Genomic DNA, 16,671 nt, shown 5'->3' with positions numbered 1-16,671 from the left:
TGGTTTTCTCAGTAACTACTCACTTTTTGACGAAAAACGTCAAATCGTTTAATTTTGGTTAACAACTTTAGGTTCTCTCACTAAAAAAGTCCGTTAAATTATTGTTAAATTCATAAAATTAAAATTTATTGTAAAATTTTATTTATTGTTAATTTATATTCATTTTAATATTAGTTAATATATATTATGTATATATTCCAGAATAGCGATTTGTCGTGATCTCCTGATTACTAGGTTTGAGGTTTTCGTCTACTCCGCGTGCGTTACTTATTTAAAGAATCTCTGAAATTATTATCTCTGAATGTATCAAATATTATTGAGCTGAATATGTAACTTACAGCATTCATTTATTTCGACCTTCGAGCAAGCAGCGTTACCTAAAATATTTGAAAGAAAAAATCACAACATAAAACGAGTTGCGCACGTTCAGCAAACACATAAGAGCAATTAAAACGATATGTTCCAGATGAATGAACAAACATAATAAATAGATACTTTTTGTTTCTTAAACTGTTCAAATGACGTTAGTGTACAGACTTCGATGCGACTAATGCTTGAAAGGAAAAGTTTGATATATTTTTAAAATTTATAAATATTTATTTATATTGCATATAAATTATAGTTATCAATAATAATTAACAAACATAGATTACCAGCCAACCAAACATTTGAGCTGGGTTTCTCAGAAGATTATCGTTGGATCAAACAGGTTTGATTATATTTGTAGACAAAAAACATTAAAATTTGATTTGAAAAATGCAAACCTTTAAAAATTATCCAGCATTATTTTTTCTTTAAAACTGTCGAAACTCTTTTTAAAATATGAAAAGAGTTTTTTTTTTTTTGCTGTTGGGCAGAGCAGTAATAAAGTTAGTAGAGAAAGTTTATCTTTTTATTCTTAAAAAAATCAAGTTATATTTCAGGAAGTATATTTGAAAGAAGTTTGTCGACTAATAAGGTGATTTAAAGTTGCGTACGTGCCATATTTTTAAAAGAATACGTTTTTAGTCTGTAAAATGTATTTTTTTTAAATATACGTTTGATTACCAAATATCTTTTGGAAGTAAAAAAAACTGCCCAAGACTATTGATAATGACATCACACTGTGAAATTAAGAACAGTTCTAATTGAGATTACAATTGTGAAGGTGGAGAATAGATTTTTACTATGTTTACAAAGTTCTTTCTTACAAAAAAGGTATTTGCATGTTACAGAACTATCTAAATTGATCAATATCCTTACAGAAAAGAAGGATATGGAATGGAATTTAATTTGAAAAAGCTAATTAATTGGTATGATAAAAAAGTGTAAGGCTAAGACCAATGTGTGTTACTGTTGAATTATCTATTGTTGTCACTGTCATTGATTACCTAACAGAAGCACAACCTGGATTTTTTAACAGAGAATCTTGGTTATGACGCATAATAAAAGATTAGGAATATTATGCCAGCCACTTCTTGCTCTCACTGCGCGGCACTCACTGTCATTTCTGCTTAGTCAAATAAATATTTGAAAGTAAAAAATTATCCAATTAACCGCATAAAAAAAAATAAAGGGCGATGTCCAAGAAATGTTTTATAACTCACATACAATTTTAGTATAATTGAGAATACAACAGAAGGAGGCAGATTTTAATCATACAGTTTTTAAAATTTTAAACCTAAAATATTTCATCTAATCTTTACTCAAATATGAGTATGAGATACAAGTATATTTATCAAGAGTTACTATTTTCTGAAATAAATACCTTGCAAAATACTATTACTGAAATAAATACCTAGACGCCCTACGTAAAAAAAATTCAAACAATACAACAACCCCCCCCCCCCCGGCCATATATTACTACTACGCAAATTTTCATGTGTAATTTAGAAATAAAATATTTTAATTTGAAAGTGCGAAAACATAAATATAATTTTTATTTAAAATAGCATAAACATAAAATGGTTGACATATTTAAGTATTTAATATTTCTTTTTGACGATTTAAGGTTTCATTTCAGCCACTCACCTTTTAAGTACAAGATTATAAATATTTGAGACGGGAAAAAGCGGGATTTTATGTAATTGAAAGAATATAGGTAACAAATAAAAGAATTAATGAAAACTATTTTTAATATTTAATCGTACCAAATAATAATAATTAACCTAGCTTATTACAAGAAATAATAATGAGTAATAATCTAGAATTAAGAGTAAAAATTTAAAATCTGGAATATAATATAGTTACAAGGAATAAAAAAACTTGTTTCTAATTTGACGATTAAATTATTAGAGAATTTGAATTTCAGAAACTAGAAAGTTCATTTGTATTTTGAAAATATGTAATAATAAAAATAAAAGCATATTTAAGTAAGTAATAAAAAAAGGACGCAAAAAAATAATTAAATTATAATTTTTCTGGCCTTTTTAGTTGCAAATGTTTTTACAATTTCTTTCAAATTTAATATTGATGATTCTTCGTGTTTTATCGAAATTATTGATAATCCCACCAGTCTTTCTTGTAACATTGTCAACCTCAAATAATTTTTAACTATTTTTAATTTCGAAAAACTTCGCTCGCCACTTGCAACGGACACTGGAAGTGTTAATAGTATTCTAAAAGAAATACACATATTTGGTAGACAGTCAATTAAACGTTGTTCAGCAATAAAAGTTAGTACTTCATATGGTGTCATTTGTTGCGGGAGTCTTCCAGAAAGTACTTTTATAACATTACAAAGATCCGCTGCACTATCTTTTTGAGAACCATGAGTTAAAATTTCTTCTAGATTTCTACAATATTTTAATATATCTGCTGAAGATTTTGAACTTATAGAATAAATATCATGAAGGGAACCAAATATATTATTATACTGTTGCAGTTGTCCAAACCTTTCCGCAATAGACTGTATAGCAGTGTCTAAAATTTTAAAATAAAGTTCGACTTTAAATTTTTCTTTTGGGTCTTGCAATGCTTCATCTTGTGTTTCATAATCGACTTGTCGCTTTTTTCTCCTTCTCCTGACTTATTTTTCTTCAAAATTTGTTACTGTTTCCACTTCTTTTGCAATTACAGCAGCATCAACAATAATTCTTTGAAAGCCTTCATCATTTCTCATTTTTACAAGTTTTTTTTTACTAATATTTAATTGTTGTGTAGCTACATTCAAATCAACGTTCTTTTTTTGTAATATTTTATTAGAAGTATTAACTTCAAAAAGAATGTCGTACCATGAAACAAAGGCTACCATGAACTTGAATTTGCAAATAGATACTGCAAGCTTTTTAGTCTCATTTCGGGAAGAATTTCCTACTTATGTAGTTTGTAATCTTGGATCGTCAAATATTTGCATTAAAGCATTGTAATTTTTTCCGAGATTGTATCGCAATGGTTTTAAAGCATTAATGCGGCTTTCCCATCTTGTATCACTTAATGACTTGACAGTAAAATCTGGAAAATAGCTACAAAAAACTTGCCAACAAGAAGGTGATCCCAAAAAATAATTAAAAATCTGTTGCACCACACCGAAAAAACTTACTGCATCTACACTTGCATGCATCATTCACAACTAAATTTAGTGAATGTGCGCTGCATGGAATAAAAACGCCCGAGGATTTATATCCAAAATTTTTCAGTCTAAAATTATAAAATAATATTCAGTAAATTTTACTCTAGTAAAGATATTATCTTATATAGTATTAGCTAATTAGTTTAATATATAATAACTCGTTTTGAATTTCTTTTCCAAGATAATGAGCGGTTTTAATTACTTGATTTTTAATTTTCCGTAAATGTTCATTCATTAGTGGGTCAAATAAAGCGAGATACTCAACAAATTTAAAAAAATTTCCATTGGCGTTATTGTAAAGCTTTTCAAAACTTGGCATTTCATACCATTACCTAATATAAGAAAATAATATACCTAATATAAGAAAAAATAAAAAAATACTTAATTATAGACGATAGTTCGACTGATTTCGGAGCTAGAGGTGCTTCAAAGCATAAAATCTCTGAGTATCAGCTATTTAAGGAGAACTTTGTTAAAAATTTAGTTGTTAAACCTAATGTCAACATTGAAATAAATTATTTTCTTATTAGAGCTAACGTTTCAGCTTCAATGAAAAAAAATCAGTACCTTATTTATGTACATCTTTGTCAAAAAGAAGGAGATATTTTGCATGTTAAATGTGATTGTAAAGCTGGTATGGGAGGATGCTCCAAGCATGTTGCTGCAGTATTATTTCAATTAAATAAATATAATCAATTAAATTTAAACTCTGTACGATTCGAGAAAACATGCACAGAAGTGTTACAGCAATGGCATGTTCCTGCTGAAGGTAAAAACTCAGAAAACTTAATAAAACTTAGAAAGCTTAATTGGTTCTAAGCTTTCTTAAGTTTCGTTTGAAGATATGAATCAAGTTATAAAAAAAAGTTTGCTAAATAACAACAAACTATCCAAGTTTTATTAATTTCTGGTGCCATAGACAATTTAAATGGTGTTAGTAAAGTGTGATAACTTTTTGTTCGCTGTATTGCTCTTTCTACATGAATACGAACAGCAGCAATTTTTCTAGTTTCATTCTCACCTTCTAGACTGAGTTGAGCTTTTCCATTTAGAAATGGTGGTATATTAAATGAAACATTTTCCGGTAAATCATCAGGACTCAGCCAAACCTCTATCTGCCGTTACACTGTCTCCTGGTTCAAGCAGGTTGTATATGCCACAATCTTTAGTAATCTGTTTGTCCGAAAAACGACCACAGTATAAATCAGAAACAAAAGTTATGGCTCCATTTGGTGCTATTCCAATTAATCCTTTTCCTGTTTTTTTATGTTTATAATTAGAAAAAGTTGCAGACTGGCTTCGAAAAGATGTAGGCATTTCGATAAATAGTTCAATGCAGTCTAAAATCACCCTTGTTGATTCATATTTTTCTTTAAAACATTTTGACATTGTTTCTTTTGTTGCCCAAATTGGTAGTATACGCATTTGAGAATGCCAAAAATCAGTCAATGTCACTATGATTCTACTAACATGACTTGAGGATATGTCAAAGCGCAGCGCCATGTCTCCAACCAAAAGGCCAAGTCGAAGTCTTGTTAAAACTAAAAATAATTCAGACTCTGAACTCATTATCTTTTCCCTTTTTATTGTAATTAAAATCTGTTGTTTTTCAATGTTTATACTTGACCCCCAATATTTAAGTATGCTTGCAGCAGGTTCTAAATATTTAAGTTTGCTGGCAGCAGGTTCTAAATATTTAAGTTTGCTTGCAGCAGGTTCTGAATATTTAAGTTTGCTTGCAGCAGCTTCTAAATATTCTAGTAGAACTTTAAATAGATTGTACAATACAAAGCTAGTATAAAATATAAAGTGGGCTTGGTTATGTTTAAATCTGTCAACTGTAAATTTTATTTGATTGATAGTGTGATTTTGGTTCATAATAATATTTTTCATTTCTTTCTTTTTAGTTTTTATAATGTTCAGTTTGTCCTTTAGGATAATAATTTGTTTTTTTAACTTTTCAGACTCGAATTCTTGAAATAAAAAACTAACATCATTTTTTTCGTTTTCAATTTCGTCTATTTTTCTTTTATATCCAATAGAACTACTTACTGTGATTTTTTTTTTTTTTTATGTTGTCTCTAACTTGTTTTGGCAGTAAAGATTGGACAGATTTTCATAAGTTTTTTTTCCTTCTGTAAAGTGGACTGAACAAACCCGATGAGAAATAGAAGGAACAAAGTTGTTCCTGCTAATTAAAGATTTTTTTCTCAAATTAATTTCCTTTGGGATGATGTAAAATGATAAGTTTTTGTTTTTGAGCTAATTATTTTTGCATAATGGAGCACAACAAGTTATGCCACCGCGGTATTTTGTTGTTGTTGTAGACTCAACTGTAATGTTTTTAAAAACTAATACCTCAAATAGAATGAGTTATTAGTTTATAAAAAGATATTGTATCATTTGAAATCACTTTGAAAAGTCGTTTTAAATTAAATTACTTGACTTTATTTTAAAAAGCTTTAACTCTAATTTGTTTATTTTCGGTGGATACAAAGACCAAAATGAATTGCGGTTTTTTTCTATAGAGGGAACGCTCCATTAATCTTTCTAATATCGATCTCGTGGAAAGTTATATTTTTCAATTTGTAACGGTCTATTTTGTATAACAAATTGCCGAAAATTGTCACTAAAATGAGTAGGCTAATTCACAGGGTCACTGTAGTCTGCAGATTTCAGTTATTTCAGCATAATTTCAGTTTCAATTTGCCTTGAAACATCAACAGCAGGAGTTGCTTCAGGTAGACAAATTTGGTTTTCATTGATATTTGCAATTTCATTTTGTTGACTTGAAATATAAGCATTATTAACAGTTTCATCGTCAACTATCACTTTAGATTTTTTACTCACATCGCTATCGCCTTCAGTAGCAGAATCAGTATCTGTAGAATGTGTTTCTGCACGAAAATATTTCAAAATAGCTCCTCTTTGATTTTGACTTTCTTTATTTTTCTATACTGATAGTCTCTTTTTCTCAGACATGGTTAAAAAACGTAAGAAATGTGTAATATGTACTTATCACTTGCTAGCGTAAAATAGTAGAATTGAAGTAATACACTACCTTTTAAATCGATGAGAATATTGTCAGTTAAATACTTATTACAAATAAAATATAATAGTCAAGCACTAAATAGTTAACTATAACGCTACCGCCGTTTCTCACAAAAATCTTTTCGCTGTAACAGCACATTTTTTAAATAAAATTTGGATGACGTAACATTTACAACTAATTAAAATTCGAATAGTATATCTATTTAAAAGCATAACAGACTATATATCAATGGAAAGTTAAACAAATGAACTTTTTAACTAAATAAGTTTTTAACACGCATCTTCAACAATAAGAAATGCAAAGTACTTAAACCATCGTTTTTATAAATAGTAACTAAAACATAAAGTCCAAAACAAAACTCATTTAATGTATTAAAAAAAGGTTTTTCTTCAAAAGAGCTTTGCAATTACTTAGCTAAATACTCATACGCTTCTACAAATTAAATTTTACAGTGTTAACTAATTACGAACTAAATTTGATGAAATTTTTTTTTATCAAGGATTACTGAAGATTTTTCAACTTTGTCAAGTGATAACTAATTATAATTACACATTATGACTCATTTGTTCTAGATTATGTAGAGAACTAATTAAACTTTAAGAAAAAACAAATTATATGCGTCTAGAAGGAAAATTTATGCACAAAATAGGATAAATTGTGAAGCGTACTCAAAAGCTGCTTCCAGCGGCTTGCGGTGATACTAAGAAAAAATCAAAAGCCGCTATCAGCGGCTTCCGATAGGGAAAGAGTTAAATTGATATTTATTCAAAGAATCAGAGACAGACAGAAGACGTATCTAGTACTCTGTTAACCAAACGCATGGGAGTGAGTGTTATGTGACTGATTGAATATGAGGGCGATCGAGGGAACATAAGGAATAGCGAACAAAAAATTTGCTTTATTTGGAAAACGCAACTCAAGTTGTTTATTATCTCTCATTTTATTAATATAAACACAAACGAGAGACAAGAATCAGGAGCCATTACCTAATAACATAACAACACTACATGTTGCCTTTGTCTATAGCCTGCGAGTGCTACGCTAGGAGATATAACAAAGTAACTCTTACCACGCAAAAAATATATATACATCGACTGACACATTGGGATATGCGTAAATATATGTACAGAGTAAGGTAAGGTTTAGGATCAAAAAACAATAATGAACAATAGCTTTGGCATTGTCAATGTTTAAATTTTTTGAATAGCAGTAAAAACTTGTTACATGGTAAAATGTTTTATAGAAAAGAATTTAGTTACAGTTAAGTGTTAAAAATATGGTGATAATAGCGTGTTTTAGACTTTTTTAATTTTTTTAAACTTGTAATTTGAACTTGGATCACAATAAAATTAGATACATCTGCTTATTATTACAGCAACTACAATAGATAGTAACCCCTTACCCCTCCCCCCACGCCTTGATCTGTCAATGGGTAGTAAAAATTCTTTGAAATTATTAGTTAAGATAATTAAAAAAAATTTTTATACTTTTTTTAATGCAAACATACATATTACACATATACGTTATTAAAATACTATTTTATATCAATTTTTTATTAGACAATTATTTATTTTTTAATGCGTGATATATATGAGAAAAAAAAAGTTCGAATATTTGCAAATTTTGAGAATTTTTGACGTTTTTTCTTTATCCTAATAAAATTTGAAATTTTGAATCTCACCGATTCAATAAAAAGACACAAAAATTGCAAATAGTTATTATACGCTTAATTAAACACCATAATTAGGACATGAACAACTATTTTAATAAAACAACTCAACTTGTAAAAATTTTTCTCTACTATGTTGAAGAGATGTAGATAAGTTTTAGTTTTCTAAATTTTATAGAATAATAAAAAATATTAAATATATGGAGCACACTAATCCTTAAATATTTAAAAGGTGCTTAATGAATATTTAACACTTTTAAAGTTTAAATTAATGAATGTTTAATACTGTAAAAAATTTAATCCTTAAATATATAAAGAGTACCCAATAAATATTTAATCCTTAAATATTTAAAGGGTTAAATATTTATTAGGGTCCCTAATATCATATGAAAAAAATATCTTTAAATGTTTGTGAATCTAGTACTCAAAAGAAGCGAAATTATAATAATAAAAATTTCAAAATTGGTAATCAAGTTTTATAAAAACATTTTTAATACGCCATTTGCCCAAAAAATTTTTAATCCGGCTAACACCACACTATGGGCACAGCTATGTGCTCATAGTATGTGCTCATAGCATCAACCTTCCGTTAGCTTCCGCTCTTCCCACTAAAATGTTGTTTTTTTCTCTGAAAAGAACAAAAGAAGATAACTGTTTTTTTGCAATTTTGCGATTGGATATTGAACTTGTAATCTATTTCAGAGTTGTTAGTCCTTGGCCTTGCCTTAAGGCCGAAAATTACAGGACTGACATTAGTGGAGACGGGTACTGCAAATATGTTTGAAAGATAAAATAAAAAGTTGTTTTTAGTCATATCTAAAAAATTTATTTGGATAAAATAATTTTGGAAATTTATCGGTATACTTTTATGTTTCTGACTAATTAGCAAGCATATTTAGCATATTTATTGATATTGAAAATTAGTATACTTTGACTTTTTTAAAAATATATTTTATATAATGTTATTTAATAATCTCTAACAAGATTTTTTTAAATTATTTTGAAAAAGATTTTTTAACATAATTTAAAAGTTTAATCGAAAAAAAAAATTTCACGTTAAACTTATATGTATTGATTTATTTTAGATTTAAAAGTAATATTTTTTATAATTAAAAATATATATGAGAAAGGGGGAAAAAAAGGCTGGAGAACGGGAGGAAGTAAAAAAGCAAATTTACTCATGCTCAACCCTTACTGGAACAAATGAACGCACTAAATATATTCCAAATAAATATTTTTCAAAATATACTTTTTATGTTTAAATATAAATAAAGTCTGGTTCCAGAACATTTTACAACACACTTTTTTAAAAACAACATAAGTAAATACAATACAAGAGCAACAGGCAACTTTACGATACCTTTTGAAACAACAAGAATCTCAAAATTCTCAGTTACATATCGTGGTCCCTATTTATTTAACAAATTGGTTTCCAGAAACGAATCACTATTAAACTTAAACAACGAACACTCTCTGAAAAAAAAGCTAAAATCTACAATAATTAAATTAAACAACTGTAAGGAATTTTTTTAAATTTGAATAAATAAATAAATGTAACTTAACTTTTAATACAAATCGATAATAAATATAATATTAATAACAAGGTATATATGTAACACGTACATATATACCGCGTATGCAACTGATTTTTTATGTGTATTACACGTCTAAGAAATAGGTACTCGATGACAAGACTGACTTGAGTCTTCTGCGAGCTTCCTATGACTACAAATAAGTATTTCTTCTTATCAATCTTACACGAATTTTGTTTTTATCATATTTTATACACTAACATTATCTTGAAATGTGGTAAATTAACTTATAGTGAAACTTCTAAACTCTCCTCCAAAAAATCAGCAGATTATTTTTATTTATTGTATTTTTTATTTTATTTGGAGTAAAATAGAGATATATTTCTCGGATTATTTTTACTTACACGTTATTATCCTGTTGTAATTGGTATTTATTTTATTCATGTCTCGGAGTTGTAAGCAACTATATTTTTATTTACCACGTATATTTTGAACTTTATATTTATGATTTAAATTTGTATATCTTTACTGCCAATCAGTGATTGGTAACTTGTAATTACTTTGTAGTTGTAAAATAAAACATGTATAAAAAAAAAAAAAAAAAAAAAAAAGTACATAAAGTTTCAATTGAACTTCAAATTTGAACTTGGACAAACTTGTTTCTCCGCGCTGTGGCCTTGTTCATAAAGGTTCGTTTTTCGGAGTTAAAGAGTTGAGAGAGGGTTGTATCCACAATAAGGTAGCCTCCTTGACTGTAGTGGCTTTCTCAGCCTTGGAGGTGAATAACCTAAAAAAGATAAAAAAGTGACAATCTCAATCTGAAAAATATTTGAATAAAATTTGTGATAATGTATTTCCAAATAATGATTCAAATATTATTAAATTTGCTCTAACAGCTGTTATTGCTGGTTATAGTAGTTAATGATAATAGTTAATAGTAATTTAGTTAATGATAATAGTTAATAATTAATTTAGTTAATGGTATAATAGTTATAATGGTAATGTTGGTTATAATAGTTCATAAAAATATAAAATATCTTTAAAAAAAACCCAATGAAACCCAGATTGCCCGGGTTTTATTTGGTTTTATTGGGCGGGTTTTTTAATGTCAACCCTGGATTTTACCCCAAATATTTTGGATTTGAACTCTAATATCTTCAAAACTTAACGTGATAGAAAAAAAAGGATTGCATATTTGAAATCAGAATGAGAAGTACTATAAGAAAACCATATTGTATGCAAAAAAAAGTAAAAAAGTAAAATTTCATTGGCCTGTGTAATAAATACTGTATTTGTTGCCAGCAGGAGTTTAAGTGATTGTTTTTAAGATTAATTTGACCATTGATAAACTCCTTTAAACTTTTTTTAAAAACTTTTGTTAAATATTAGTTCCTAAAATTTCTACTAAAAAGTTAAGTTAAAAATTTTTATTTCTGAAGCGAAAGTGTTAAATTTTCTGGAAATGCAAAAATAACATAGCATTATTTAATAATTTAACGTTAAGCCTTTTATGCTAAAATTTATTTTTTTCTTTGTAACTGTAAAAAACTCGAATTCAAACTGGGGAGGAGATTAATGACACAATTTATAAAGAAAGCATTTTGTTTAGCATAGTCTTTAATAAGTCAAGTTTTTTTATTGATGAAGGTATCCTCTGAGTTTAAAAATACGAGAAGTATATACTAGAGTTGTCTGTGGTACAAAAAAGTCAATCGCATCACTATACCTCCGTTTCTCTTTAAGGTTATAAAAACCTAGAGTTTGCAACGCTTGGTATATGGGTGGAGCATTAAAGAATATATAGTATGGTAATTCTCTGTTGCACAGATTCCAACTTACTGATATCTTTTATTAGGTATGGCAGCCAATTGAGGACGTATATACATTGTATAAAGTGTTTTCTATTAGTGGATTTCATAATTCAATTTTCACAATGGATTGGAATATGTAAACACTTTTTACATATTTAAAATGTATGTACTTACTTTTTTTTCGTATTTGTACAACCTCTTTTTGTAACTTTACAGTTACTTGTGCGATTGGACTGTACCATTAGCATAAGTGTAAGTACAATTTTTTAAGGACCTGATCCCTTGATGATTTTCAAAACTTTTTATTGAAGGCTTAATAAATTATTGAATATATTGTGCATAACAGTTTGCATTTATAAAACTCATTTCTTTATGTTATAGTCTTAAAGCCATCTTGAGTTTAAATCACCCGTTAAAAGTTCTTTGATTGCATTTTTATTTAACCATAATGAAATAGTTTTTTTTTTTTATTAATTGTGTTTTTTCATATTTGTATAAACTTTTCTTTAAATTTTAGTGTTTCTGTTAATGGTTTGCACAAATTGTTGAGCTAATGACGTTCAGTCAACGGTTCGTCATCATTCTTTTTATAATATCACGTAAGTTATAAAGTTATTTGTTTTAAAGACAATTAAAAATAATAATTTTTTAGATAGAAAAGAATAATTAAAAATGAAAATAAACTATAAAATATCAACTAAACATTCTTTAATTTCGATTAGTCGATTTAAAATAACCATATAAAAACAATTGAATGTTTTTTAATATTGCCTATGAGCTTAATGTTTGAAACTATATTATTATACTTTAACATTGTCTTTGAGCTAAATCTTTGTTATAAAATCATTATATTTTAAGTATTTTCTATTAGATAAATTTTTATAACACTTTTTTCTTAACTTTGAAGTTAAAAAACGGAATGCTTCAAAATATTTTTAAAACCCTTTGTTCTAATTATCCAGATATCAAATAAAACGCTTTTTTAACCATTTAATTGTACCAAAATACTTATCAAAACTATTCGAATATTCAAATTCTTATTTAGAGCTACAATAGTGAAATTCGATTTTTACAAAAACCAATCGTGAAAAGCACGATTTTATCCTAACTACGCACCATAAGTCTACACATATTTCAATTTGATACAGCCCAGATTTTTTTTTTTTTTTAAACACACTTTTGATTCATTGTTAATATTGTTTATAACAATTGTATATTGTTAAAATGTAACATTTTTAAATATGTTAAATTAAAATATCGACTGCCTAATCTTAAATGATATCCTTAAAAGTACATTTTGTGACGCAAGTATTTTGAAAATTAAGCTCTTGCAAAAACTTCTCTGATCGCTTATATTCATTTTTCTGATCTTTAGTAATACTTTCTAAACACTTCTGTGCCATAAAAAAAAGTCTTTGTTTTAGTGGAAAATTTTGCATCTTTTGTATATAATTTTGTAAGAGTATTTTTATTTCTATTTTAGTTCCACAGGAGGTTTCACTGCTCAGAAAAGGTATCATTTTTATAACTTGTTAGGTAATATTTTAAATATTAACTTAAATAGAACGGAGTTCATTTTAAAATAAAAGGAAAAATTTATTTAGGTTGTGGAAAAACGGCCCTTCATTTTCAAAAATCTCTGCAAAAAAGATCTAAGTATCATGTTATAACAGATCTTGACGAAGTGTTTAAAGGAATAAGACGCTCTGTTGATGATGATTGTGAAAATCAAGGAAAAGACGAGCGTTTTATTCTAGAATCCTCTGTAGGTGCAGTATCTTCTAATAAACGCATGCCAGAATCGATACTTAACGAGATTAATGAAAAAAGCAAAAATGCGTTGTCTTCGTTTACTTCAAAAAGAGCGGGTATATTACCAACTTCTGATATCCTATCTAATGAGATAAAGTCAAATAATACAGATACAAAAAGACTATTGACAAGAAGATTAATTTCGGTAAGTGCTTTCTTAAAAGACAATAAACATGTACCGGAAAACGATTCTTTGTTTAATAAGATTTCATTAACCGAGTCTAATAAAGAAACTATAATTACGGGTGGCGATAACAATAAAGTTGTTGCTCCACATCGCAGCTCTTCTGATGTAGTATCACCAAGTTTAACTGGAAATGAAATGCACTTAGATCATATGATTAATAACGTAGAAACTGCAGACGTGAATAACAACAAAAAACAAATGGATTCATTGAATCCTGTTTTCAACGATAATGATCCAAATGATAAAAGAACTTCAACTAGAAAACCAAACCTAAAGACTCTGAAAAACTCCCCGCTTTGGAGTTTGTCTAAATTAATAGATGACGTCAGTCTTTTAACAGCAAACAAAAAGACAGACCGTTTGGTTTCGACTGCTGATTCATCAAAAGCTGTGGAGGAAAAAAACAAACTTAAAATAAATTTTGCTGAAGCTTCAGAACCTAACTTACATAAAACAGCTGAAAAAAAATCTGTTTCCAAAGACAAAAAGGTTGATAATTTAATTGATAGAGTTTTGTCGTCTACTAAATACTCATCAAGTAAAGATAATGTAAAAGTTGTTACTGATAATGTAAAAACAGCAAACACGAAAACTGCCAATATTACATCATCTGAAAAAGTCAAAAACGTAACCGGTGAAAAAACAAATATAACTACCGTAACCACACAACAACCAAAGGAAGCTCCGGATCCTTATGCAGAAATTGCGGCTGGACCAGATCGTCCAAAGATTCCAGTACTGAAAACTGACGATCCTTCTTCTGACCTAGCCCCGATGAAGATGGAAACTATGAAAAACTTTAAACCTCTTAGTGGTCAGCATGACGTAGGAGGATTACTAGATAGTCTTACTGATAAACTAAACGCTGGGGGTAAATTAATTTTATATTTGTTTTTCAATACTTTTAGTTTTTATTTATATGCTTAATTTACAAAAAATTATAACTAGTTTAAAAATTTAAAAAAGCTGGTTGAAAATATTATATCTAAGCACCTGTACTAAAGCCCATAAGGAGCGGTGCAAATAGCCAATGATGTTGCACATGATGCTCCAAAAATTTAAATGGTTCTCTGAGGTGCTCTGTGACCGTTCGGTTTTCTTGAGCCACCTAAAACAAAAAATAAAATATAAAAAAAAGGTTTTGAACAAAAAAAAGGTTTTGAGTTAAATAAAAATGCTTAAAACTAATAGATTTTCACATTGTTTTTCAAATATTTCAGGTTTATTTTTATAATTTAATTTTAACAATTAAAAATCATTTTTAAGTTAAACAATTCTCAAAAATAAATAAAATGTTGAGCATTCAAAAAACAGGTTTTGACACTATAAGTTTACAAATAAATATTTATATTTTCAATATATAGTTAAAAATTTGGGTTTTTACTTACAGTTCGGAAGCTAAATATTTTTTTAATTTTAGGTGGTGATGTTGCACCAGAACAGCCATTAACATTGCCTCAAGATATGAGTAATCCATATGGTGATGATGCAAGTTTGACAAAAGATCCACAAGAGTCTCCACTAATTGATAAACCGGTTAATCCTGATATTGCACCTTTAAAAGAGGATTCATTGACACAAGATCCGCTTCCTAAATTATTTTCTGATAAAGAAAGCGCATTAGATCAACCACAACCTATTTCAGAATCTAGAATGGAACAAGCTGCAGCTGCTGTAGGTCTTGATAAGGAAGTAATGGAAAAGTTAGCGTCAACTGATGAAAGTTTTTCAAAAGCACTTACAGATAAAGATGGGGCAATAAATAAATTTGGTTCAATGGACCTTCTTAAAGATCCATCAAAAAATGATGCTCAGGATATGAACGATTTTGGAGGAGCTGATATATCACCAGGACCCGATCCTTATTCAAATCCTGGAGGATCTGACCAAGGCATTCCTAACGATGGAGATTCTACAATAGGTACAGAGTATGGTAGACGTCCAAGCATGAATGATATTGATAATTCTGAACTAGTTAATGGTGGTGGAGCTGGAGTTACAAGTATACCTGAGCAAGGCATGAAAGAAGGTTTTGGTCAAGAGGTTGGGTACGATCAAATGGGATTACATGGTTATGAACAAAATGAAGAATTAACAGGTAATACTCGTACGCATACTAACAGAGATGATTCTTACCTTAATGCTGCATTAGGTGCGATGGGAGTTGCAGAAGGAGGGGCTTATGTACGTCATGCTATTCCTCGATGGGATATGCCGTATGAAGATAATAGAGAAAACTCTTTTAGCAACAGTTACAATACCCACATGTTTAAAAAAAACATTATACTTAGACCAAAACGAGATAAGTACGTTTCACCCTTCTATGATCGAGAATCATTTGATAACGATTGGTGATTATTATAAATAAAACATTTGGAAGAACCTTCCTTTGTTTCAATTCCTCCCATTTCTTTCATTATCTCCGTCTTGTGAACTGGCTTTGCTAGATATGCAAATCTTTACAAGTATTCAAGGTAAAACGGATTCAATTCGAATAAACTATTCAGTTCAAATAAATTATTAAAGCAAATTATTTTAATGATAAAAACATTAGCATAAAATTCCTCGAAGAAACAATCAAACACAGGATCAAATAGTAAATGTGTAAAAAAAAAAAACACTAAACCTTAATTTAGTTGATGAATTAACGGGGTTAAAATGTTCTGACGTTTGATTTAGACGTTGATACATTGGGCAGCAATAACAAAGGTCTCATTCATTATTGCAGGCCTTCTGCAGTAGAATTGCATATTTAAAAAATTTACGCAATTAAATGAGGTAGAACCTACAACGCAAAAACAATAAAAGATAAAAAAAAATACCTTTTGACTAACTTATTTAACGATGACAAACATTAAAATGTATTATTTATTGATTTTTTTTTTTTTCTTTTTTTTGTTGATATGTTAATATTTATAACAAAAAAACAAACAACCTAAATGGTCCAAACTCGAAAAAAAGAAGACCTTACTTTATTTATCGTATTTTTAACAACTATAAAATGTATATAGATTTAAACGAGTTAAAGTTGATCAATAAATTGATCTAAAAAAGGAAA

General features: G+C 28.3%; 1 protein-coding gene across 4 annotated transcripts; it reads left to right on the top strand.

Moving 5' to 3' along the window:
- The first annotated feature begins 512 nt into the window (after positions 1-512).
- On the top strand, positions 513-16,671 carry LOC100202793 (uncharacterized). 4 transcript variants are annotated; one of them, XM_065810130.1, is made up of 7 exons: positions 517-709; positions 11,659-11,750; positions 11,831-11,866; positions 12,132-12,213; positions 13,098-13,127; positions 13,219-14,484; positions 15,034-16,671. In XM_065810130.1, exons 4-7 carry the CDS (start codon positions 12,168-12,170, stop codon positions 15,966-15,968), a joined length of 2,277 nt encoding a protein of 758 aa, XP_065666202.1. In that variant the 5' UTR covers positions 517-709; positions 11,659-11,750; positions 11,831-11,866; positions 12,132-12,167; the 3' UTR covers positions 15,969-16,671. The 4 variants fall into 4 exon arrangements, with proteins under 4 accessions (XP_065666201.1, XP_065666200.1, XP_065666202.1 ...); XM_065810129.1 differs by lacking the exon at positions 11,831-11,866 and having other exon boundaries at positions 513-709; positions 11,659-11,776; XM_065810131.1 differs by lacking the exon at positions 11,831-11,866 and having other exon boundaries at positions 570-709.

This window comes from Hydra vulgaris, chromosome 11, assembly GCF_038396675.1.
Source record: "Hydra vulgaris chromosome 11, alternate assembly HydraT2T_AEP".
In the NCBI taxonomy this organism is placed as follows: domain Eukaryota; kingdom Metazoa; phylum Cnidaria; class Hydrozoa; order Anthoathecata; family Hydridae; genus Hydra; species Hydra vulgaris.
Note: the sequence above shows the minus strand (reverse complement) of the source record. Positions and strands in the feature narration are given on the sequence as shown.